The 27,282-nt window shown below is 56.4% G+C and overlaps 1 protein-coding gene across 1 annotated transcript in view; it reads left to right on the top strand.

Moving 5' to 3' along the window:
- LOC140453733 (dynein axonemal heavy chain 6-like) overlaps positions 1 to 27,282 on the top strand; it is a 74,277-nt gene that overhangs the window by 42,658 nt on the left and 4,337 nt on the right. Inside the window, exon 8 of the mRNA XM_072548696.1 lies at positions 24,372 to 24,529. Within this exon, the coding sequence (XP_072404797.1) occupies positions 24,372 to 24,529 (158 nt within the window). The remainder of the gene's footprint in view (positions 1 to 24,371; positions 24,530 to 27,282) is intronic.

A 27,282-nucleotide genomic window follows, 5' to 3' on the forward strand; every position in this document is an offset into this window, starting at 1 on the left:
CATGCAGAGAGTGAAAATCTGTACTGGTCCCTCACTGACTGAGCGCCTGTACTGTTCCCTCACAGACTGAGCGCCTGTACTGTTCCCTCACAGACTGAGCACCTGTACTGGTCCCTCACTCACTGAGCACCTGTACTGGTCCCTCACAAACTGAGTGCCTGTACTGGTCCCTCACTGACTGAGCACCTGTACTGGTCCCTCACTGACTGAGTGCCTGTACTGGTCCCTCACAGACTTAGCACCTGTACGCGTCATGCATAGAGTGAACATCTGTACTGGTCCCTCACTGACTGAGCGCCTGTACTGTTCCCTCACAGACTGAGCACCTGTACTGGACCCTCACTGACTGAGCACCTGTACTGGTCCCTCACTCACTGAGCACCTGTACTGGTCTCTCAGAAACTGAGTGCCCGTACTGGTCCCTCACAGACTGAGCACCTGTACGCGTCATGCATAGAGTCAACATCTGTACTGGTCCCTCACTGACTGAGCGCCTGTACTGTTCCCTCACAGACTGAGCGCCTGTACTGTTCCCTCACAGACTGAGCACCTGTACTGGTCCCTCACAGACTGAGCCCCTATACTGGTCCCTCACTGACTGAGCACCTGTACTGGTCCCTCACTGACTGAGCGCCTGTACTGGTCCCTCACTCACTGAGCACCTGTACTAGTCCCTCACTCACTGAGCACCTGTACTGGTCCCTCACTCACTGAGCACCTGTACTAGTCCCTCAGAAACTGAGTGCCTGTACAAGTCCCTCACAGACTGAGCACCTGTACGCGTCATGCATAGAGTGAACATCTGTACTGGTCCCTCACTGACTGAGCGCCTGTACTGTTCCCTCACAGACTGAGCACCTGTACTGGTCCCTCACTGACTGAGCACCTGTACTGGTCCCTCACTCACTGAGCACCTGTACTGGTCCCTCACTCACTGAGCACCTGTACTAGTCCCTCAGAAACTGAGTGCCTGTACAAGTCCCTCACAGACTGATCACCTGTACGCGTCATGCATAGAGTGAACATCTGTACTGGTCCCTCACTGACTGAGCGCCTGTACTGTTCCCTCACAGACTGAGCGCCTATACTGTTCCCTCACAGACTGAGCACCTGTACTGATCCCTCAAAGACTGAGCGCCTGTACTGTTCCCTCACAGACCAAGCGCCTGTACTGGTCCCTCACCGACTGAGCACCTGTACTGGTCCCTCACTGACTGAGCACCTGTACTGGTCCCTCACAGACTGAGCACCTGTACTGGTCCCTCACAGACTGAGCCCCTATACTGCTCCCTCACTGACTGAGCACCTGTACTGGTCCCTCACAGACTGAGCACCTGTACTGGTCCCTCACTCACTGAGCACCTGTACTGGTCCCTCACTGACTGAGCACCTGTACTGGTCCCTCACTCACTGAGCACCTGTACTAGTCCCTCAGAAACTGAGTGCCTGTACTGGTCCCTCACAGACTGAGCACCTGTACGCGTCATGCATAGAGTGAACATCTGTACTGGTCCCACACAGACTGAGCGCCTGTACTGTTCCCTCACAGACTGAGCACCTGTACTGGTCCCTCACTCACTGAGCACCTGTACTGGTCCCTCAGAAACTGAGTGCCTGTACTGGTCCCTCACAGACTGAGCACCTGTACGCGTCATGCATAGAGTGAATATCTGTACTGGTCCCTCACTGACTGAGCGCCTGTACTGTTCCCTCACTGACTGAGCACCTGTACTGGTCCCTCACTCACTGAGCACTTGTACTAGTCCCTCAGAAACTGAGTGCCTGTACTGGTCCCTCACAGACTGAGCACCTGTACGCGTCATGCAAAGAGTGAACATCTGTACTGGTCCCTCACTGACTGAGCGCCTGTACTGTTCCCTCACAGACTGAGCACCTGTACTGGACCCTCACTGACTGAGCACCTGTACTGGTCCCTCACTCACTGAGCACCTGTACTGGTCCCTCAGAAACTGAGTGCCTCTACTGGTCCCTCACAGACTGAGCACCTGTACGCGTCATGCATAGAGTCAACATCTGTACTGGTCCCTCACTGACTGAGCGCCTGTACTGTTCCCTCACAGACTGAGCGCCTGTAATGTTCCCTCACAGACTGAGCACCTGTACTGGTCCCTCACTGACTGAGCCCCTATACTGGTCCCTCACTGACTGAGAACCTGTACTGGTCCCTCACTGACTGAGCGCCTGTACTGGTCCCTCACTCACTGAGCACCTGTACTGGTCCCTCACTCACTGAGCACCTGTACTGGTCCCTCAGAAACTGAGTGCCTGTACTGGTCCCTCACAGACTGAGCACCTGTACGCGTCATGCATAGAGTGAACATCTGTACTGTTCCCTCACTGACTGAGCACCTGTACTGTTCCCTCACAGACTGAGCACCTGTACTGATCCCTCACAGACTGAGCACCTGTACGCGTCATGCATAGAGTGAACATCTGTACTGGTCCCACACAGACTGAGCACCTGTACTGGTCCCTCACCGACTGAGCACCTGTACTGGTCCCTCACAGACTGAGCACCTGTACTGGTCCCTCACTCACTGAGCACCTGTACTGGTCCCTCACAGACTGAGCCCCTGTACTGGTCCCTCACAGACTGAGCCCCTGTACTGGTCCCTCACAGACTGGAGGCCTGTACTGGTCCCTCACTGACTGAGCACCTGTACTGGTCCCTCTCAGACTGAGCACCTGTACTTGTCCCACACAGACTGAGCACCTGTACTGGTCACTCACAGAGTGGACGCCTGTACTGGTCCCTCAGAGACTGAGCCCCTGTTCTGGTCCCTCACAGACTGAGCACGTGTACTGGTCCCTCACAGACTGGGCACCTGTACTGGTCTCTCACAGAATGAGCACCTGTACTGGTCCCTCACAGACTGAGCGCCTGTACTAGTCCCTCAGAGACTGAGCCCCTGTTCTGGTCCCTCACAGACTGAGCACATGTACTGGTCCCTCACAGACTGAGCACCTGTACTGGTCTCTCACAGAATGAGCACCTGTACTGGTCCCTCACAGACTGAATGCCTGTACTGATCCCTCAGAGACTGAGCCCCTGTTCTGGTCCCTCACAGACTGAGCACCTGTACTGGTCCCTCACCGACTGAGCACCTGTACTGGTCCCTCACCGACTGAGCACCTGTACTGGTCCCTAACTGACTGAGCACCTGTACTGGTCCCTAACTGACTGAGCACCTGTTCTGGTCCCTCACTGACTGAGCACCTGTACTGGTCCCTCACAGACTGAGCACCTGTACTGGTCCCTCACAAACTGAATGCCTGTACTGGTCCCTAACTGACTGAGCACCTGTACTGGTCCCTAACTGACTGAGCACCTGTTCTGGTCCCTCACTGACTGAGCACCTGTACTGGTCCCTCACAGACTGAGCACCTGTACTGGTCCCTCACAAACTGAGTGCCTGTACTGGTCCCTCACAGACTGAGCACCTGTACTGGTCCCTCACTGACTGAGCACCTGTACTGGTCCCTCACTCACTGAGCACCTGTACTGGTCCCTCAGAAACTGAGTGCCTGTACTGGTCCCTCACAGACTGAGCACCTGTACGCGTCATGCATAGAGTGAAAATCTGTTCTGGTCCCTCACTGACTGAGCGCCTGTACTGTTCCCTCACAGACTGAGCGCCTGTACTGTTCCCTCACAGACTGAGCACCTGTACTGGTCCCTCACAGACTGAGCCCCTATACTGGTCCCTCACTGACTGAGCACCTGTACTGGTCCCTCACTGACTGAGCGCCTGTACTGGTCCCTCACTCACTGAGCACCTGTACTAGTCCCTCACTCACTGAGCACCTGTACTGGTCCCTCACTCACTGAGCACCTGTACTAGTCCCTCAGAAACTGAGTGCCTGTACAAGTCCCTCACAGACTGAGCACCTGTACGCGTCATGCATAGAGTTAACATCTGTACTGGTCCCTCACTGACTGAGCGCCTGTACCGTTCCCTCACAGACTGAGCGCCTATACTGTTCCCTCACAGACTGAGCACCTGTACTGATCCCTCACAGACTGAGCACCTGTACGCGTCATGCATAGAGTGAACATCTGTACTGGTCCCACACAGACTGAGCACCTGTACTGGTCCCTCACCGACTGAGCACCTGTACTGGTCCCTAACTGACTGAGCACCTGTACTGGTCCCTAACTCACTGAGCACCTGTACTAGTCCCTCACTCACTGAGCACCTGTACTGGTCCCTCACTCACTGAGCACCTGTACTAGTCCCTCAGAAACTGAGTGCCTGTACAAGTCCCTCACAGACTGAGCACCTGTACGCGTCATGCATAGAGTTAACATCTGTACTGGTCCCTCACTGACTGAGCGCCTGTACCGTTCCCTCACAGACTGAGCGCCTATACTGTTCCCTCACAGACTGAGCACCTGTACTGATCCCTCACAGACTGAGCACCTGTACGCGTCATGCATAGAGTGAACATCTGTACTGGTCCCACACAGACTGAGCACCTGTACTGGTCCCTCACCGACTGAGCACCTGTACTGGTCCCTAACTGACTGAGCACCTGTACTGGTCCCTAACTGACTGAGCACCTGTTCTGGTCCCTCACAGACTGAGCCCCTGTACTGGTCCCTCACAAACTGAGTGCCTGTACTGGTCCCTCACAGACTGAGCACCTGTACTGGTCCCTCACTGACTGAGCACCTGTACTGGTCCCTCACTCACTGAGCAGCTGTACTGGTCCCTCAGAAACTGAGTGCCTGTACTGGTCCCTCACAGACTGAGCACCTGTACGCGTCATGCAGAGAGTGAAAATCTGTACTGGTCCCTCACTGACTGAGCGCCTGTACTGTTCCCTCACAGACTGAGCGCCTGTACTGTTCCCTCACAGACTGAGCACCTGTACTGGTCCCTCACTCACTGAGCACCTGTACTGGTCCCTCACAAACTGAGTGCCTGTACTGGTCCCTCACTGACTGAGCACCTGTACTGGTCCCTCACTGACTGAGTGCCTGTACTGGTCCCTCACAGACTTAGCACCTGTACGCGTCATGCATAGAGTGAACATCTGTACTGGTCCCTCACTGACTGAGCGCCTGTACTGTTCCCTCACAGACTGAGCACCTGTACTGGACCCTCACTGACTGAGCACCTGTACTGGTCCCTCACTCACTGAGCACCTGTACTGGTCTCTCAGAAACTGAGTGCCCGTACTGGTCCCTCACAGACTGAGCACCTGTACGCGTCATGCATAGAGTCAACATCTGTACTGGTCCCTCACTGACTGAGCGCCTGTACTGTTCCCTCACAGACTGAGCGCCTGTACTGTTCCCTCACAGACTGAGCACCTGTACTGGTCCCTCACAGACTGAGCCCCTATACTGGTCCCTCACTGACTGAGCACCTGTACTGGTCCCTCACTGACTGAGCGCCTGTACTGGTCCCTCACTCACTGAGCACCTGTACTAGTCCCTCACTCACTGAGCACCTGTACTGGTCCCTCACTCACTGAGCACCTGTACTAGTCCCTCAGAAACTGAGTGCCTGTACAAGTCCCTCACAGACTGAGCACCTGTACGCGTCATGCATAGAGTGAACATCTGTACTGGTCCCTCACTGACTGAGCGCCTGTACTGTTCCCTCACAGACTGAGCACCTGTACTGGTCCCTCACTGACTGAGCACCTGTACTGGTCCCTCACTCACTGAGCACCTGTACTGGTCCCTCACTCACTGAGCACCTGTACTAGTCCCTCAGAAACTGAGTGCCTGTACAAGTCCCTCACAGACTGATCACCTGTACGCGTCATGCATAGAGTGAACATCTGTACTGGTCCCTCACTGACTGAGCGCCTGTACTGTTCCCTCACAGACTGAGCACCTGTACTGATCCCTCAAAGACTGAGCGCCTGTACTGTTCCCTCACAGACCAAGCGCCTGTACTGGTCCCTCACCGACTGAGCACCTGTACTGGTCCCTCACTGACTGAGCACCTGTACTGGTCCCTCACAGACTGAGCACCTGTACTGGTCCCTCACAGACTGAGCCCCTATACTGCTCCCTCACTGACTGAGCACCTGTACTGGTCCCTCACAGACTGAGCACCTGTACTGGTCCCTCACTGACTGAGCACCTGTACTGGTCCCTCACTCACTGAGCACCTGTACTGGTCCCTCACTCACTGAGCACCTGTACTAGTCCCTCAGAAACTGAGTGCCTGTACAAGTCCCTCACAGACTGATCACCTGTACGCGTCATGCATAGAGTGAACATCTGTACTGGTCCCTCACTGACTGAGCGCCTGTACTGTTCCCTCACAGACTGAGCACCTGTACTGATCCCTCAAAGACTGAGCGCCTGTACTGTTCCCTCACAGACCAAGCGCCTGTACTGGTCCCTCACCGACTGAGCACCTGTACTGGTCCCTCACTGACTGAGCACCTGTACTGGTCCCTCACAGACTGAGCACCTGTACTGGTCCCTCACAGACTGAGCCCCTATACTGCTCCCTCACTGACTGAGCACCTGTACTGGTCCCTCACAGACTGAGCACCTGTACTGGTCCCTCACTCACTGAGCACCTGTACTGGTCCCTCACTGACTGAGCACCTGTACTGGTCCCTCACTCACTGAGCACCTGTACTAGTCCCTCAGAAACTGAGTGCCTGTACTGGTCCCTCACAGACTGAGCACCTGTACGCGTCATGCATAGAGTGAACATCTGTACTGGTCCCACACAGACTGAGCGCCTGTACTGTTCCCTCACAGACTGAGCACCTGTACTGGTCCCTCACTCACTGAGCACCTGTACTGGTCCCTCAGAAACTGAGTGCCTGTACTGGTCCCTCACAGACTGAGCACCTGTACGCGTCATGCATAGAGTGAATATCTGTACTGGTCCCTCACTGACTGAGCGCCTGTACTGTTCCCTCACTGACTGAGCACCTGTACTGGTCCCTCACTCACTGAGCACTTGTACTAGTCCCTCAGAAACTGAGTGCCTGTACTGGTCCCTCACAGACTGAGCACCTGTACGCGTCATGCAAAGAGTGAACATCTGTACTGGTCCCTCACTGACTGAGCGCCTGTACTGTTCCCTCACAGACTGAGCACCTGTACTGGACCCTCACTGACTGAGCACCTGTACTGGTCCCTCACTCACTGAGCACCTGTACTGGTCCCTCAGAAACTGAGTGCCTCTACTGGTCCCTCACAGACTGAGCACCTGTACGCGTCATGCATAGAGTCAACATCTGTACTGGTCCCTCACTGACTGAGCGCCTGTACTGTTCCCTCACAGACTGAGCGCCTGTAATGTTCCCTCACAGACTGAGCACCTGTACTGGTCCCTCACTGACTGAGCCCCTATACTGGTCCCTCACTGACTGAGAACCTGTACTGGTCCCTCACTGACTGAGCGCCTGTACTGGTCCCTCACTCACTGAGCACCTGTACTGGTCCCTCACTCACTGAGCACCTGTACTGGTCCCTCAGAAACTGAGTGCCTGTACTGGTCCCTCACAGACTGAGCACCTGTACGCGTCATGCATAGAGTGAACATCTGTACTGTTCCCTCACTGACTGAGCGCCTGTACTGTTCCCTCACAGACTGAGCGCCTATACTGTTCCCTCACAGACTGAGCACCTGTACTGATCCCTCAAAGACTGAGCACCTGTACTGGTCCCTCACAGACTGAGCCCCTATACTGCTCCCTCACTGACTGAGCACCTGTACTGGTCCCTCACAGACTGAGCACCTGTACTGGTCCCTCACTCACTGAGCACCTGTACTGGTCCCTCACAGACTGAGCCCCTGTACTGGTCCCTCACAGACTGAGCCCCTGTACTGGTCCCTCACAGACTGGAGGCCTGTACTGGTCCCTCACTGACTGAGCACCTGTACTGGTCCCTCTCAGACTGAGCACCTGTACTTGTCCCACACAGACTGAGCACCTGTACTGGTCACTCACAGAGTGGACGCCTGTACTGGTCCCTCAGAGACTGAGCCCCTGTTCTGGTCCCTCACAGACTGAGCACGTGTACTGGTCCCTCACAGACTGGGCACCTGTACTGGTCTCTCACAGAATGAGCACCTGTACTGGTCCCTCACAGACTGAGCGCCTGTACTAGTCCCTCAGAGACTGAGCCCCTGTTCTGGTCCCTCACAGACTGAGCACATGTACTGGTCCCTCACAGACTGAGCACCTGTACTGGTCTCTCACAGAATGAGCACCTGTACTGGTCCCTCACAGACTGAATGCCTGTACTGATCCCTCAGAGACTGAGCCCCTGTTCTGGTCCCTCACAGACTGAGCACCTGTACTGGTCCCTCACCGACTGAGCACCTGTACTGGTCCCTCACCGACTGAGCACCTGTACTGGTCCCTAACTGACTGAGCACCTGTACTGGTCCCTAACTGACTGAGCACCTGTTCTGGTCCCTCACTGACTGAGCACCTGTACTGGTCCCTCACAGACTGAGCACCTGTACTGGTCCCTCACAAACTGAATGCCTGTACTGGTCCCTAACTGACTGAGCACCTGTACTGGTCCCTAACTGACTGAGCACCTGTTCTGGTCCCTCACTGACTGAGCACCTGTACTGGTCCCTCACAGACTGAGCACCTGTACTGGTCCCTCACAAACTGAGTGCCTGTACTGGTCCCTCACAGACTGAGCACCTGTACTGGTCCCTCACTGACTGAGCACCTGTACTGGTCCCTCACTCACTGAGCACCTGTACTGGTCCCTCAGAAACTGAGTGCCTGTACTGGTCCCTCACAGACTGAGCACCTGTACGCGTCATGCATAGAGTGAAAATCTGTTCTGGTCCCTCACTGACTGAGCGCCTGTACTGTTCCCTCACAGACTGAGCGCCTGTACTGTTCCCTCACAGACTGAGCACCTGTACTGGTCCCTCACAAACTGAGCCCCTATACTGGTCCCTCACTGACTGAGCACCTGTACTGGTCCCTCACTGACTGAGCGCCTGTACTGGTCCCTCACTGACTGAGCACCTGTACTGGTCCCTCACTCACTGAGCACCTGTACTGGTCCCTCACTGACTGAGCATCTGTACTGATCCCTCACAGACTGAGCGCCTGTACTAGTCCCTCAGAGACTGAGCCCCTGTTCTGGTCCCTCACAGACTGAGCACGTGTACTGGTCCCTCACAGACTGAGCACCTGTACTGGTCTCTCACAGACTGAGCACCTGTACTGGTCCCTCACAGACTGAGTGCCTGTACTGATCCCTCAGAGACTAAGCCCCTGTTCTGGTCCCTCACAGACTGAGCACGTGTACTGGTCCCTCACAGACTGAGCGCCTGTACTAGTCCCTCAGAGACTGAGCCCCTGTTCTGGTCCCTCACAGACTGAGCACGTGTACTGGTCCCTCACAGACTGAGCACCTGTACTGGTCTCTCACAGACTGAGCACCTGTACAGGTCCCTCACAGACTGAGTGCCTGTACTGATCCCTCACAGACTGAGCACCTGTACTGGTCCCTCACTGACTGAGCATCTGTACTGATCCCTCACAGACTGAGCGCCTGTACTAGTCCCTCACAGACTGAGCACCTGTTCTGGTCCCTCACAGACTGAGCACCTGTACCGGTCCCTCACTGACTGAGCGCCTGTACTGGTCCCTCACTCACTGAGCACCAGTACTGGTCCCTCACTGACTGAGCATCTGTACTGATCCCTCACAGACTGAGCGCCTGTACTAGTCCCTCACAGACTGATCACCTGTTCTGGTCCCTCACAGTCTGAGCGCCTATACTGTTCCCTCACAGGCCAAGCGCCTGTACTGGTCCCTCACCGACTGAGCACCTGTACTGGTCCCTCACAGACTGAGCTCCTATACTGGTCCCTCACTGACTGAGCACCTGTACTGGTCCCTCACAGACTGAGCCCCTGTACTGGTCCCTCTCTGACTGAGCACCTGTTCTGGTCCCTCACTGACTGAGCACCTGTACTGGTCCCTCACAGACTGAGCACCTGTACTGGTCCCTCACCGACTGAGCACCTGTACTGGTCCCTAACTGACTGAGCACCTGTACTGGTCCCTAACTGACTGAGCACCTGTTCTGGTCCCTCACAGACTGAGCCCCTGTACTGGTCCCTCACAAACTGAGTGCCTGTACTGGTCCCTCACAGACTGAGCACCTGTACTGGTCCCTCACTGACTGAGCACCTGTACTGGTCCCTCACTCACTGAGCAGCTGTACTGGTCCCTCAGAAACTGAGTGCCTGTACTGGTCCCTCACAGACTGAGCACCTGTACGCGTCATGCAGAGAGTGAAAATCTGTACTGGTCCCTCACTGACTGAGCGCCTGTACTGTTCCCTCACAGACTGAGCGCCTGTACTGTTCCCTCACAGACTGAGCACCTGTACTGGTCCCTCACTCACTGAGCACCTGTACTGGTCCCTCACAAACTGAGTGCCTGTACTGGTCCCTCACTGACTGAGCACCTGTACTGGTCCCTCACTGACTGAGTGCCTGTACTGGTCCCTCACAGACTTAGCACCTGTACGCGTCATGCATAGAGTGAACATCTGTACTGGTCCCTCACTGACTGAGCGCCTGTACTGTTCCCTCACAGACTGAGCACCTGTACTGGACCCTCACTGACTGAGCACCTGTACTGGTCCCTCACTCACTGAGCACCTGTACTGGTCTCTCAGAAACTGAGTGCCCGTACTGGTCCCTCACAGACTGAGCACCTGTACGCGTCATGCATAGAGTCAACATCTGTACTGGTCCCTCACTGACTGAGCGCCTGTACTGTTCCCTCACAGACTGAGCGCCTGTACTGTTCCCTCACAGACTGAGCACCTGTACTGGTCCCTCACAGACTGAGCCCCTATACTGGTCCCTCACTGACTGAGCACCTGTACTGGTCCCTCACTGACTGAGCGCCTGTACTGGTCCCTCACTCACTGAGCACCTGTACTAGTCCCTCACTCACTGAGCACCTGTACTGGTCCCTCACTCACTGAGCACCTGTACTAGTCCCTCAGAAACTGAGTGCCTGTACAAGTCCCTCACAGACTGAGCACCTGTACGCGTCATGCATAGAGTGAACATCTGTACTGGTCCCTCACTGACTGAGCGCCTGTACTGTTCCCTCACAGACTGAGCACCTGTACTGGTCCCTCACTGACTGAGCACCTGTACTGGTCCCTCACTCACTGAGCACCTGTACTGGTCCCTCACTCACTGAGCACCTGTACTAGTCCCTCAGAAACTGAGTGCCTGTACAAGTCCCTCACAGACTGATCACCTGTACGCGTCATGCATAGAGTGAACATCTGTACTGGTCCCTCACTGACTGAGCGCCTGTACTGTTCCCTCACAGACTGAGCGCCTATACTGTTCCCTCACAGACTGAGCACCTGTACTGATCCCTCAAAGACTGAGCGCCTGTACTGTTCCCTCACAGACCAAGCGCCTGTACTGGTCCCTCACCGACTGAGCACCTGTACTGGTCCCTCACTGACTGAGCACCTGTACTGGTCCCTCACAGACTGAGCACCTGTACTGGTCCCTCACAGACTGAGCCCCTATACTGCTCCCTCACTGACTGAGCACCTGTACTGGTCCCTCACAGACTGAGCACCTGTACTGGTCCCTCACTCACTGAGCACCTGTACTGGTCCCTCACTGACTGAGCACCTGTACTGGTCCCTCACTCACTGAGCACCTGTACAAGTCCCTCAGAAACTGAGTGCCTGTACTGGTCCCTCACAGACTGAGCACCTGTACGCGTCATGCATAGAGTGAACATCTGTACTGGTCCCACACAGACTGAGCGCCTGTACTGTTCCCTCACAGACTGAGCACCTGTACTGGTCCCTCACTCACTGAGCACCTGTACTGGTCCCTCAGAAACTGAGTGCCTGTACTGGTCCCTCACAGACTGAGCACCTGTACGCGTCATGCATAGAGTGAATATCTGTACTGGTCCCTCACTGACTGAGCGCCTGTACTGTTCCCTCACTGACTGAGCACCTGTACTGGTCCCTCACTCACTGAGCACTTGTACTAGTCCCTCAGAAACTGAGTGCCTGTACTGGTCCCTCACAGACTGAGCACCTGTACGCGTCATGCAAAGAGTGAACATCTGTACTGGTCCCTCACTGACTGAGCGCCTGTACTGTTCCCTCACAGACTGAGCACCTGTACTGGACCCTCACTGACTGAGCACCTGTACTGGTCCCTCACTCACTGAGCACCTGTACTGGTCCCTCAGAAACTGAGTGCCTCTACTGGTCCCTCACAGACTGAGCACCTGTACGCGTCATGCATAGAGTCAACATCTGTACTGGTCCCTCACTGACTGAGCGCCTGTACTGTTCCCTCACAGACTGAGCGCCTGTAATGTTCCCTCACAGACTGAGCACCTGTACTGGTCCCTCACTGACTGAGCCCCTATACTGGTCCCTCACTGACTGAGAACCTGTACTGGTCCCTCACTGACTGAGCGCCTGTACTGGTCCCTCACTCACTGAGCACCTGTACTGGTCCCTCACTCACTGAGCACCTGTACTGGTCCCTCAGAAACTGAGTGCCTGTACTGGTCCCTCACAGACTGAGCACCTGTACGCGTCATGCATAGAGTGAACATCTGTACTGTTCCCTCACTGACTGAGCGCCTGTACTGTTCCCTCACAGACTGAGCGCCTATACTGTTCCCTCACAGACTGAGCACCTGTACTGATCCCTCAAAGACTGAGCACCTGTACTGGTCCCTCACAGACTGAGCCCCTATACTGCTCCCTCACTGACTGAGCACCTGTACTGGTCCCTCACAGACTGAGCACCTGTACTGGTCCCTCACTCACTGAGCACCTGTACTGGTCCCTCACAGACTGAGCCCCTGTACTGGTCCCTCACAGACTGAGCCCCTGTACTGGTCCCTCACAGACTGGAGGCCTGTACTGGTCCCTCACTGACTGAGCACCTGTACTGGTCCCTCTCAGACTGAGCACCTGTACTTGTCCCACACAGACTGAGCACCTGTACTGGTCACTCACAGAGTGGACGCCTGTACTGGTCCCTCAGAGACTGAGCCCCTGTTCTGGTCCCTCACAGACTGAGCACGTGTACTGGTCCCTCACAGACTGGGCACCTGTACTGGTCTCTCACAGAATGAGCACCTGTACTGGTCCCTCACAGACTGAGCGCCTGTACTAGTCCCTCAGAGACTGAGCCCCTGTTCTGGTCCCTCACAGACTGAGCACATGTACTGGTCCCTCACAGACTGAGCACCTGTACTGGTCTCTCACAGAATGAGCACCTGTACTGGTCCCTCACAGACTGAATGCCTGTACTGATCCCTCAGAGACTGAGCCCCTGTTCTGGTCCCTCACAGACTGAGCACCTGTACTGGTCCCTCACCGACTGAGCACCTGTACTGGTCCCTCACCGACTGAGCACCTGTACTGGTCCCTAACTGACTGAGCACCTGTACTGGTCCCTAACTGACTGAGCACCTGTTCTGGTCCCTCACTGACTGAGCACCTGTACTGGTCCCTCACAGACTGAGCACCTGTACTGGTCCCTCACAAACTGAATGCCTGTACTGGTCCCTAACTGACTGAGCACCTGTACTGGTCCCTAACTGACTGAGCACCTGTTCTGGTCCCTCACTGACTGAGCACCTGTACTGGTCCCTCACAGACTGAGCACCTGTACTGGTCCCTCACAAACTGAGTGCCTGTACTGGTCCCTCACAGACTGAGCACCTGTACTGGTCCCTCACTGACTGAGCACCTGTACTGGTCCCTCACTCACTGAGCACCTGTACTGGTCCCTCAGAAACTGAGTGCCTGTACTGGTCCCTCACAGACTGAGCACCTGTACGCGTCATGCATAGAGTGAAAATCTGTTCTGGTCCCTCACTGACTGAGCGCCTGTACTGTTCCCTCACAGACTGAGCGCCTGTACTGTTCCCTCACAGACTGAGCACCTGTACTGGTCCCTCACAGACTGAGCCCCTATACTGGTCCCTCACTGACTGAGCACCTGTACTGGTCCCTCACTGACTGAGCGCCTGTACTGGTCCCTCACTCACTGAGCACCTGTACTAGTCCCTCACTCACTGAGCACCTGTACTGGTCCCTCACTCACTGAGCACCTGTACTAGTCCCTCAGAAACTGAGTGCCTGTACAAGTCCCTCACAGACTGAGCACCTGTACGCGTCATGCATAGAGTTAACATCTGTACTGGTCCCTCACTGACTGAGCGCCTGTACCGTTCCCTCACAGACTGAGCGCCTATACTGTTCCCTCACAGACTGAGCACCTGTACTGATCCCTCACAGACTGAGCACCTGTACGCGTCATGCATAGAGTGAACATCTGTACTGGTCCCACACAGACTGAGCGCCTGTACTGTTCCCTCACAGACTGAGCACCTGTACTGGTCCCTCACTCACTGAGCACCTGTACTGGTCCCTCAGAAACTGAGTGCCTGTACTGGTCCCTCACAGACTGAGCACCTGTACGCGTCATGCATAGAGTGAATATCTGTACTGGTCCCTCACTGACTGAGCGCCTGTACTGTTCCCTCACTGACTGAGCACCTGTACTGGTCCCTCACTCACTGAGCACTTGTACTAGTCCCTCAGAAACTGAGTGCCTGTACTGGTCCCTCACAGACTGAGCACCTATACGCGTCATGCATAGAGTCAACATCTGTACTGGTCCCTCACTGACTGAGCGCCTGTACTGTTCCCTCACAGACTGAGCGCCTGTAATGTTCCCTCACAGACTGAGCACCTGTACTGGTCCCTCACAGACTGAGCCCCTATACTGGTCCCTCACTGACTGAGCACCTGTACTGGTCCGTCACTGACTGAGCGCCTGTACTGGTCCCTCACTCACTGAGCACCTGTACTGGTCCCTCACTCACTGAGCACCTGTACTGGTCCCTCAGAAACTGAGTGCCTGTACTGGTCCCTCACAGACTGAGCACCTGTACGCATCATGCATAGAGTGAACATCTGTACTGGTCCCTCACTGACTGAGCGCCTGTACTGTTCCCTCACAGACTGAGCGCCTATACTGTTCCCTCACAGACTGAGCACCTGTACGCGTCATGCATAGAGTGAACATCTGTACTGGTCCCTCACTGACTGAGCGCCTGTACTGTTCCCTCACAGACTGAGCGCCTATACTGTTCCCTCACAGACTGAGCACCTGTACTGATCCCTCAAAGACTGAGCACCTGTACTGGTCCCTCACAGACTGAGCCCCTATACTGCTCCCTCACTGACTGAGCACCTGTACTGGTCCCTCACTCACTGAGCACCTGTACTGGTCCCTCACTCACTGAGCACCTGTACTGGTCCCTCACAGACTGAGCCCCTGTACTGGTCCCTCACTGACTGAGCACCTGTACTGGTCCCTCACAGACTGAGCCCCTGTACTGGTCCCTCACAGACTGAGCCCCTGTACTGGTCCCTCACTGACTGAGCACCTGTACTGGTCCCTCTCAGACTGAGCACCTGTACTTGTCCCACACAGACTGAGCACCTGTACTGGTCCCTCACAGACTGGACGCCTGTACTGGTCCCTCAGAGACTGAGCCCCTGTTCTGGTCCCTCACAGACTGAGCACCTGTACTTGTCCCACACAGACTGAGCACCTGTACTGGTCCCTCACAGACTGGACGCCTGTACTGGTCCCTCAGAGACTGAGCCCCTGTTCTGGTCCCTCACAGACTGAGTGCCTGTACTGGTCCCTCACAGACTGAGCACCTGTACTGGTCCCTCACAGACTGAGCGCCTGTACTGGTCCCTCACAGACTGAGTGCCTGTACTGGTCCCTCACAGACTGAGCACCTGTACTGGTCCCTCACTGACTGAGCGCCTGTACTGGTCCCTCACAGACTGAGAACCTGTACTGGTCCCTCACTAACTGAGCATCTGTACTGGTCCCTCACAGACTGAGCACCTGTACTGGTCCCTCACTGACTGAGCGCCTGTACTGGTCCCTCACTCACTGAGCACCTGTACTGGTCCCTCACTGACTGAGCATCTGTACTGATCCCTCACAGACTGGGCGCCTGTACTGGTCCCTCACAGAGTGAGCACCTGTACTGGTCCCTCAGAGACAGAGCCCCTGTTCTGGTCCCTCACAGACTGAGCACCTGTACTTGTCCCTCACAGAGTGAGCACCTGTACTGGTCCCTCACAGACTGGAGGCCTGTACTGGTCCCTCAGAGACTGAGCCCCTGTTCTGGTCCCTCACAGACTGAGCACCTGTACTGGTCCCTCACAGACTGAGCACCTGTACTGGTCCCTCACAAACTGAGTGCCTGTACTGATCCCTCACAGACTGAGCACCTCTACTGGTCCCTCACTGACTGAGAGCCTGTACTGGTCCCTCACTCACTGAGCACCTGTACTGGTCCCTCACTGACTGAGCATCTGTACTGATCCCTCACAGACTGAGCGCCTGTACTAGTCCCTCAGAGACTGAGCCCCTGTTCTGGTCCCTCACAGACTGAGCACGTGTACTGGACCCTCACAGACTGAGCACCTGTACTGGTCTCTCACAGACTGAGCACCTGTACTGGTCCCTCACAGACTGAGCACGTGTACCGTCCCTCACAGACTGAGCACCTGTACTGGTCTCTCACAGACTGAGCACCTGTACTGGTCCCTCACAGACTGAGCACGTGTACCGTCCCTCACAGACTGAGCACCTGTACTGGTCTCTCACAGACTGAGCACCTGTACTGGTCCCTCACAGACTGAGCGCCTGTATTGATCCCTCACAGACTGAGCGCCTGTACTAGTCCCTCACAGACTGAGCACCTGTACTGTTCCCATACTCACTGAGCACCTGTACTGGTCCCTCACAGACTGAGCCCCTGGACTGGTCCCTCACTGACTGAGCACCTGTACTGGTCCCTCACAGACTGAGCCCCTGTACTGGTCCCTCACAGACTGAGCCCCTGTACTGGTCCCACACTGACTGAGCACCTGTACTGGTCCCTCTCAGACTGAGCACCTGTACTTGTCCCACACAGACTGAGCACCTGTACTGGTCCCTCACAGACTGAGCACCTGTACTTGTCCCACACAGACTGAGCACCTGTACTGGTCCCTCACAGACTGGACGCCTGTACTGGTCCCTCAGAGACTGAGCCCCTGTACTGGTCCCTCTCAGACTGAGCACCTGTACTGGTCCCTCACAGACTGAGCACCTGTACTGGTCCCTCACAGACTGAGCGCCTGTACTGGTCCCTCACAGACTGAGTGCCTGTACTGGTCCCTCACAGACTGAGTGCCTGTACTGGTCCCTCACAGACTGAGCACCTGTACTGGTCCCTCACTGACTGAGCACCTGTACTGGTCCCTCACAGACTGAGTGCCTGTACTGGTCCCTCAGAGACTGAGCCCCTGTACTGGTCCCTCTCAGACTGAGCACCTGTACTGGTCCCTCACAGACTGAGCACCTGTACTGGTCCCTCACAGACTGAGCGCCTGTACTGGTCCCTCACTGACTTAGCGCCTGTACTGGTCCCTCACAGACTGAGCACCTGTACTGGTCCCTCACTAACTGAGCATCTGTACTGGTCCCTCACTGACTGAGCACCTGTACTGGTCCCTCACAGACTGAGTGCCTGTACTGGTCCCTCACAGACTGAGCACCTGTACTGGTCCCTCACTGACTGAGCGCCTGTACTGGTCCCTCACTCACTGAGCACCTGTACTGGTCCCTCACTGACTGAGCATCTGTACTGATCCCTCACAGACTGGGCGCCTGTACTAGTCCCTCACAGACTGAGCACCTGTTCTGGTCCCTCACAGACTGAGCACCTGTACCGGTCCCTCACTCACTGAGCGCCTGTACTGGTCCCTCACTCACTGAGCACCTGTACTGGTCCCTCACTGACTGAGCATCTGTACTGATCCCTCACAGACTGATCACCTGTTCTGGTCCCTCACAGACTGAGCGCCTATACTGGTCCCTCACAGACCAAGCGCCTGTACTGGTCCCTCACCGACTGAGCACCTGTACTGGTCCCTCACTCACTGAGCTCCTATACTGGTCCCTCACTGACTGAGCACCTGTACTAGTCCCTCACAGACTGAGCACCTGTACTAGTCCCTCACAGACTGAGCACCTGTACTGGTCCCTCACAGACTGAGCACCTGTACTGGTCCCTCACAGACTGAGCACCTGTTCTGGTCCCTCACTGACTGAGCACCTGTACTGGTCCCTCACAGACTGAGCCCCTGTACTGGTCCCTCTCAGACTGAGCACCTGTACTGGTCCCTCTCAGACTGAGCACCTGTACTTGTCCCACACAGACTGAGCAGCTGTACTGGTCCCTCACAGAGTGAGCACCTGTACTGGTCCCTCAGAGACTGAGCCCCTGTTCTGGGCCCTCACAGACTGAGCACCTGTACTTGTCCCTCACAGAGTGAGCACCTGTACTGGTCCCTCACAGACTGGACGCCTGTACTGGTCCCTCAGAGACTGAGCCCCTGTTCTGGTCCCTCACAGACTGAGCACCTGTACTGGTCCCTCACAGACTGAGCACCTGTACTGGTCCCTCACAAACTGAGTGCCTGTACTGATCCCTCACAGACTGAGCACCTCTACTGGTCCCTCACTGACTGAGCGCCTGTACTGATCCCTCACTCACTGAGCACCTGTACTGGTCCCTCACTGACTGAGCATCTGTACTGTTCCCTCACAGACTGAGCGCCTGTACTAGTCCCTCAGAGACTGAGCCCCTGTTCTGGTCCCTCACAGACTGAGCACGTGTACTGGTCCCTCACAGACTGAGCACCTGTACTGGTCTCTCACAGACTGAGCACCTGTACTGGTCCCTCACAGACTGAGTGCCTGTATTGATCCCTCACAGACTGAGCGCCTGTCCTCGTCCCTCACAGATTGAGCACCTGTTCTGGTCCCTCACAGACTGAGCACCTGTACCGGTCCCTCACTGACTGAGCGCCTGTACTGGTCCCTCACTCACTGAGCACCAGTACTGGTCCCTCACTGACTGAGCATCTGTACTGATCCCTCACAGATTGAGCGCCTGTACTGGTCCCTCACCGACTGAGCACCTGTACTGGTCCCTCACTCACTGAGCACCTGTACTGGTCCCTCACTGACTGAGCACCTGTACTAGTCCCTCACAGACTGAGCACCTGTACTAGTCCCTCACAGACTGAGCACCTGTACTGGTCCCTCACAGACTGAGCCCCTGTACTGGTCCCTCTCAGACTGAGCCCCTGTACTGGTCCCTCTCAGACTGAGCACCTGTACTTGTCCCACACAGACTGAGCACCTGTACTGGTCCCTCACAGAGTGAGCACCTGTACTGGTCCCTCAGAGACTGAGCCCCTGTTCTGGTCCCTCACAGGCTGAGCACCTGTACTTGTCCCTCACAGAGTGAGCACCTGTACTGGTCCCTCACAGACTGGAGGCCTGTACTGGTCCCTCAGAGACTGAGCCCCTGTTCTGGTCCCTCACAGACTGAGCACCTGTACTGGTCCCTCACAGACTGAGCACCTGTACTGGTCCCTCACAAACTGAGTGCCTGTACTGATCCCTCACAGACTGAGCACCTCTACTGGTCCCTCACTGACTGAGCGCCTATACTGGTCCCTCACTCACTGAGCACCTGTACTGGTCCCTCACTGACTGAGCATCTGTACTGATCCCTCACAGACTGAGCGCCTGTACTAGTCCCTCAGAGACTGAGCCCCTGTTCTGGTCCCTCACAGACTGAGCACGTGTACTGGTCCCTCACAGACTAAGCACCTGTACTGGTCTCTCACAGACTGAGCACCTGTACTGGTCCCTCACAGACTGAGTGCCTGTACTAGTCCCTCAGAGACTGAGCCCCTGTTCTGGTCCCTCACAGACTGAGCACGTGTACCGTCCCTCACAGACTGAGCACCTGTACTGGTCTCTCACAGACTGAGCACCTGTACTGGTCCCTCACAGACTGAGTGCCTGTATTGATCCCTCACAGACTGAGCGCCTGTACTAGTCCCTCACAGACTGAGCACCTGTACTGGTCCCTCACTCACTGAGCACCTGTACTGGTCCCTCACAGACTGAGCCCCTGGACTGGTCCCTCACTGACTGAGCACCTGTACTGGTCCCTCACAGACTGAGCACCTGTACTTGTCCCACACAGACTGAGCACCTGTACTGGTCCCTCACAGACTGGACGCCTGTACTGATCCCTCAGAGACTGAGCCCCTGTTCTGGTCCCTCACAGACTGAGCACCTGTACTTGTCCCACACAGACCGAGCACCTGTACTGGTCCCTCACAGACTGGACGCCTGTACTGGTCCCTCAGAGACTGAGCCCCTGTTCTGTTCCCTCACAGACTGAGCACCTGTACTGGTCCCTCACAGACTGAGCACCTGTACTGGTCCCGCACAGACTGAGCGCCTGTACTGGTTCCTCACAGACTGAGTGCCTGTACTGGTCCCTCACAGACTGAGTGCCTGTACTGGTCCCTCACTGACTGAGCGCCTGTACTGGTCCCTCACAGACTGAGCACCTGTACTGGTCCCTCACTAACTGAGCATCTGTACTGGTCCCTCACTGACTGAGCACCTGTACTGGTCCCTCACAGACTGAGTGCCTGTACTGGTCCCTCACAGACTGAGCACCTGTACTGGTCCCTCACTGACTAAGCGCCTGTACTGGTCCCTCACTCACTGAGCACCTGTACTGGTCCCTCACTGACTGAGCATCTGTACTGATCCCTCACAGACTGGGCGCCTGTACTAGTCCCTCACAGACTGAGCACCTGTTCTGGTCCCTCACAGACTGAGCACCTGTACCGGTCCCTCACTCACGGAGCGCCTGTACTGGTCCCTCACTCAATGAGCACCTGTACTGGTCCCTCACTGACTGAGCATCTGTACTGATCCCACACAGACTGAGCGCCTGTACTAGTCCCTCACAGACTGATCACCTGTTCTGGTCCCTCACAGACTGAGCGCCTATACTGTTCCCTCACAGACCAAGCGCCTGTACTGGTCCCTCACCGACTGAGCACCTGTACTGGTCCCTCACTCACTGAGCACCTGTACTGGTCCCTCACAGACTGAGCTCCTATACTGGTCCCTCACTGACTGAGCACCTGTACTAGTCCCTCACAGACTGAGCACCTGTACTAGTCCCTCACAGACTGAGCACCTGTACTGGTCCCTCACAGACTGAGCACCTGTACTGGTCCCTCACAGACTGAGCACCTGTTCTGGTCCCTCACTGACTGAGCACCTGTACTGGTCCCTCACAGACTGAGCCCCTTTACTGGTCCCTCTCAGACTGAGCCCCTGTACTGGTCCCTCTCAGACTGAGCACCTGTACTTGTCCCACACAGACTGAGCACCTGTACTGGTCCCTCACAGAGTGAGCACCTGTACTGGTCCCTCAGAGACTGAGCCCCTGTTCTGGGCCCTCACAGACTGAGCACCTGTACTTGTCCCTCACAGAGTGAGCACCTGTACTGGTCCCTCACAGACTGGACGCCTGTACTGGTCCCTCAGAGACTGAGCCCCTGTTCTGGTCCCTCACAGACTGAGCACCTGTACTGGTCCCTCACAGACTGAGCCCCTTTACTGGTCCCTCTCAGACTGAGCCCCTGTACTGGTCCCTCTCAGACTGAGCACCTGTACTTGTCCCACACAGACTGAGCACCTGTACTGGTCCCTCACAGAGTGAGCACCTGTACTGGTCCCTCAGAGACTGAGCCCCTGTTCTGGGCCCTCACAGACTGAGCACCTGTACTTGTCCCTCACAGAGTGAGCACCTGTACTGGTCCCTCACAGACTGAGCACCTGTACTGGTCCCTCACAAACTGAGTGCCTGTACTGATCCCTCACAGACTGAGCACCTCTACTGGTCCCTCACTGACTGAGCGCCTGTACTGGTCCCTCACTCACTGAGCACCTGTACTGGTCCCTCACTGACTGAGCATCTGTACTGATCCCTCACAGACTGAGCGCCTGTACTAGTCCCTCAGAGACTGAGCCCCTGTTCTGGTCCCTCACAGACTGAGCACGTGTACTGGTCCCTCACAGACTGAGCACCTGTACTGGTCTCTCACAGACTGAGCACCTGTACTGGTCCCTCACAGACTGAGTGCCTGTACTAGTCCCTCAGAGACTGACCCCCTGTTCTGGTCCCTCACAGACTGAGCACGTGTACTGTCCCTCACATACTGAGCACCTGTACTGGTCTCTCACAGACTGAGCACCTGTACTGGTCCCTCACAGACTGAGTGCCTGTATTGATCCCTCACAGACTGAGCGCCTGTCCTCGTCCCTCACAGACTGAGCACCTGTACCGGTCCCTCACTGACTGAGCGCCTGTACTGGTCCCTCACTCACTGAGCACCAGTACTGGTCCCTCACTGACTGAGCATCTGTACTGATCCCTCACAGATTGAGCGCCTGTACTGGTCCCTCACAGACTGATCACCTGTTCTGGTCCCTCACAGACTGAGCGCCTATACTGTTCCCTCACAGACCAAGCGCCTGTACTGGTCCCTCACCGACTGAGCACCTGTACTGGTCCCTCACTCACTGAGCACCTGTACTGGTCCCTCACTGACTGAGCACCTGTACTAGTCCCTCACAGACTGAGCACCTGTACTAGTCCCTCACAGACTGAGCACCTGTACTGGTCCCTCACAGACTGAGCCCCTGTACTGGTCCCTCTCTGACTGAGCACCTGTACTGGTCCCTCTCAGACTGAGCACCTGTACTGGTCTCTCACTGACTGAGCATCTGTACTGGTCCCTCACAGACTGAGCCCCTGTACTGGTCCCTCTCAGACTGAGCCCCTGTACTGGTCCCTCTCAGACTGAGCACCTGTACTTGTCCCACACAGACTGAGCACCTGTACTGGTCCCTCACAGAGTGAGCACCTGTACTGGTCCCTCAGAGACTGAGCCCCTGTTCTGGTCCCTCACAGACTGAGCACCTGTACTTGTCCCTCACAGAGTGAGCACCTGTACTGGTCCCTCACAAACTGAGTGCCTGTACTGATCCCTCACTGACTGAGCACCTCTACTGGTCCCTCACTGACTGAGCGCCTGTACTGGTCCCTCACTCACTGAGCACCTGTACTGGTCCCTCACTGACTGAGCATCTGTACTGATCCCTCACAGACTGAGCGCCTGTACTAGTCCCTCAGAGACTGAGCCCCTGTTCTGGTCCCTCACAGACTGAGCACGTGTACTGGTCCCTCACAGACTGAGCACCTGTACTGGTCTCTCACAGACTGAGCACCTGTACTGGTCCCTCACAGACTGAGTGCCTGTACTGATCCCTCAGAGACTGAGCCCCTGTTCTGGTCCCTCACAGACTGAGCACGTGTACTGGTCCCTCACAGACTGAGCGCCTGTACTAGTCCCTCAGAGATTGAGCCCCGTTCTGGTCCCTCACAGACTGAGCACGTGTACTGGTCCCTCACAGACTGAGCACCTGTACTGGTTCTCACTGACTGAGCACCTGTACTGGTCCCTCACAGACTGAGTGCCTGTACTGATCCCTCACAGACTGAGCGCCTGTACTAGTCCCTCACAGACTGAGCGCCTGTACTGATCCCTCACAGACTGAGCGCCTATACTGTTCCCTCACAGACTGAGCACCTGTACTGGTCCCTCACCGACTGAGCACCTGTACTGGTCCCTCACCGACTGAGCACCTGTACTGGTCCCTAACTAACTGAGCACCTGTACTGGTCCCTCACCGACTGAGCACCTGTTCTGGTCCCTCACCGACTGAGCACCTGTACTGGTCCCTCACCGACTGAGCACCTGTACTGGTCCCTAACTGACTGAGCGCCTGTACTGGTCCCTCACTGACTGAGCGCCTGTACTGGTCCCTCACTGACTGAGCACCTGTTCTGGTCCCTCACAGACTGAGCACCTGTTCTGGTCCCTCACTGACTGAGCGCCTGTACTTGTCCCTCACTGACTCAGCGCCTGTACTGGTCCCTAACTGACTGAGCGCCTGTACTGGTCCCTCACTGACTGAGCGCCTGTACTTGTCCCTCACTGACTGAGCGCCTGTACTGGTCCCCCGGGAGTTGGGTGGTGAGGACATGTTCCAGTCCCTTGGTGACGAAGCCCTGTTCCCCAATGAATCGGTGGGAGTGAGTGGATCCCCCAACGATCCCCCTTTCACTCTCCCCAGCTGCCCTCCTGGATTTTCCCAGCTCACTCAGTCAGACAATAACTGAGGGTAATATCTGATTGACTCCCTGATGAAGTTTCACTCCGGGAGTTTGGGATTTGAGCTCTCCTCGGGGGGTCGTGGTGATGAAGATGAGGTTGATCCTCTGGTTTGTAACAGAGGCCCCGTGTTCCACTGCAGGTCTCCTGACAGCTCTGTTACAGAACCATGCTCGCAAAAACAGCCTCTCCGTGGATAATGTCACCTTCGAGTTCCACGTCCAGCCTTTCACCAAACTAACCAAAGAGTTCTTCAGTGTCCGCAAACACCAATCCAACATCTGGCTGCAAGCCTTCAAGGTGAATATTCTGGGAAAAACCGAGACAAGGGTCAACATGGGGAAGGATCAGGAGACTACTGGGGGGGAGAGTCAACCCAGGGGAGAGACACGGGGAGTATACAGTGTCCTGGGGGGGAGAGTGAACCCAGGGGACAGACACGGGGAGTATACAGTGTCCTGGGGGGGAGAGTGAACCCAGGGGAGAGACACGGGGAGTATACAGTGTCCTGGGGGGGAGAGTGAACCCAGGTGACAGACACGGGGAGTATACAGTGTCCTGGGGGGGGGGGAGAGTGAACCCAAGGGACAGACACGGGGAGTATACAGTGTCCTGGGGGGGAGAGTGAACCCAGGGGAGAGACACCGGGAGTATAGAGGGTCCTGGGGGGGGAGAGTGAACCCAGGGGAGAGACACCGGGAGTATACAGTGTACTGGGGGGGAGAGTCAACCCAGGGGAGAGACACGGGGAGTATACAATGTCCTGGGGGGGGAGACAAAACCCAGGGGACAGACACGGGGAGTATACAGTGTCCTGGGGGGGAGAGTGAACCCAGGGGAGAGACACGGGGAGTATACAGTGTCCTGGGGGGGAGAGTGAACCCAGGGGACAGACACGGGGAGTATACAGTGTCCTGGGGGGGGGGGGAGACTGAACCCAAGGGACAGACACGGGGAGTATACAGTGTCCTGGGGGGGAGAGTGAACCCAGGGGAGAGACACCGGGAGTATAGAGGGTCCTGGGGGGGGAGAGTGAACCCAGGGGAGAGACACCGGGAGTATACAGTGTACTGGGGGGGAGAGTCAACCCAGGGGAGAGACACGGGGAGTATACAATGTCCTGGGGGGGGAGACAAAACCCAGGGGAGAGACACGGGGAGTATACAGTGTCCTGGGGAGGGGGAGACAAAACCCAGGGGACAGACACGGGGAGTATACAGTGTCCTGGGGGGGAGACAAAACCCAGGGGACAGACATGGGTAGTATACAGTGTCCTGGGGGGGAGAGTGAACCCAGGGGACAGACACGGGGAGTATACAGTGTCCTGGGGGGGAGAGTGAACCCAGGGGAGAGACACCGGGAGTATACAGTGTACTGGGGGGGGAGAGTGAACCCAGGGGAGAGACACCGGGAGTATACAGTGTACTGGGGGGGGAGAGTCAACCCAGGGGAGAGACACGGGGAGTATACAGTGTCCTGGGGGGGGAGACAAAACCCAGGGGACAGACACGGGGAGTATACAGTGTCCTGGGGGGGAGAGTGAACCCAGGGGACAGACACGGGGAGTATACAGTGTCCTGGGGGACAGAGTGAACCCAGGGGACAGACACGGGGAGTATACAGTGTCCCGGGGGGGGTGAGTGAACCCAGGGGACAGACACGGGGAGTATACAGTGTCCTGGGGGTGAGAGTGAACTCAGGGGACAGACATGGGGAGTATACAGTGTCCTGGGGGGAGGGGGGGGGAGAGTGAACCCAGGGGACAGACACGGGGAGTATACAGTGTCCTGGGGGGGAGAGTGAACCCAGGGGCAGACACGGGGAGTATACAGTGTCCTGGGGGGAGGGGGGGGGAGAGTGAACCCAGGGGCAGACACGGGGAGTATACAGTGTCCTGGGGGGGAGAGTGAACCCAGGGGCAGACACGGGGAGTATACAGTGTCCTGGGGGGGAGAGTGAACCCAGGGGATAGACACGGGGAGTATACAGTGTCCTGGGGGGGGAGAGTGAACCCAGGGGACATACACGGGGAGTATACAGTGTCCTGGGGGGGAGAGTGAACCCAGGGGACAGACACGGGGAGTATACAGTGTCCTCGGGGGACAGAGTGAACCCAGGGGACAGACACGGGGAGTATACAGTGTCCTCGGGGGAGGGGGGGGGAGAGTGAACCCAGGGGACATACACGGGGAGTATACAGTGTCCTGGGGGGGAGAGTGAACCCAGGGGCAGACATGGGGAGTATACAGTGTCCTGGGGGGGAGAGTGAACCCAGGGGATAGACACGGGGAGTATACAGTGTCCTGGGGGGGAGAGTGAACCCAGGGGACAGACACGGGGAGTATACAGTGTCCTGGGGGGGAGAGTGAACCCAGGGGACATACACGGGGAGTATACAGTGTCCTCGGGGGACAGAGTGAACCCAGGGGACAGACACGGGGAGTATACAGTGTCCTCGGGGGAGGGGGGGGGAGAGTGAACCCAGGGGACATACACGGGGAGTATACAGTGTCCTGGGGGGGAGAGTGAACCCAGGGGCAGACATGGGGAGTATACAGTGTCCTGGGGGGGAGAGTGAACCCAGGGGATAGACACGGGGAGTATACAGTGTCCTGGGGGGGAGAGTGAACCCAGGGGACAGACACGGGGAGTATACAGTGTCCTGGGGGGGAGAGTGAACTCAGGGGACATACACGGGGAGTATACAGTGTCCTGGGGGGAGGGGGGGGGGAAGAGTGAACCCAGGGGACATACACGGGGAGTATACAGTGTCCCTGGGGGGAGAGTGAACCCAGGGGACAGATACGTGAAGTATACAGTGTCCTGGGGGGGAGAGTGAACCCAGGGGACAGACACGGGGAGTATACAGTGTCCTCGGGGGACAGAGTGACCCCAGGGGACAGACACGGGGAGTATACAGTGTCCTGGGGGGGAGAGTGAACCCAGGGAACAGACACGGGGAGTATACAGTGTCCTGGGGGGACAGAGTGAACTCAGGGGACAGACACGGGGAGTATACAGAGTCCTTCAGGGTGCAAGTGTTTACCCAGGGT

Source organism: Chiloscyllium punctatum, chromosome 3 (assembly GCF_047496795.1).
Source record: "Chiloscyllium punctatum isolate Juve2018m chromosome 3, sChiPun1.3, whole genome shotgun sequence".
Classification (NCBI taxonomy): Eukaryota; Metazoa; Chordata; class Chondrichthyes; order Orectolobiformes; family Hemiscylliidae; genus Chiloscyllium; species Chiloscyllium punctatum.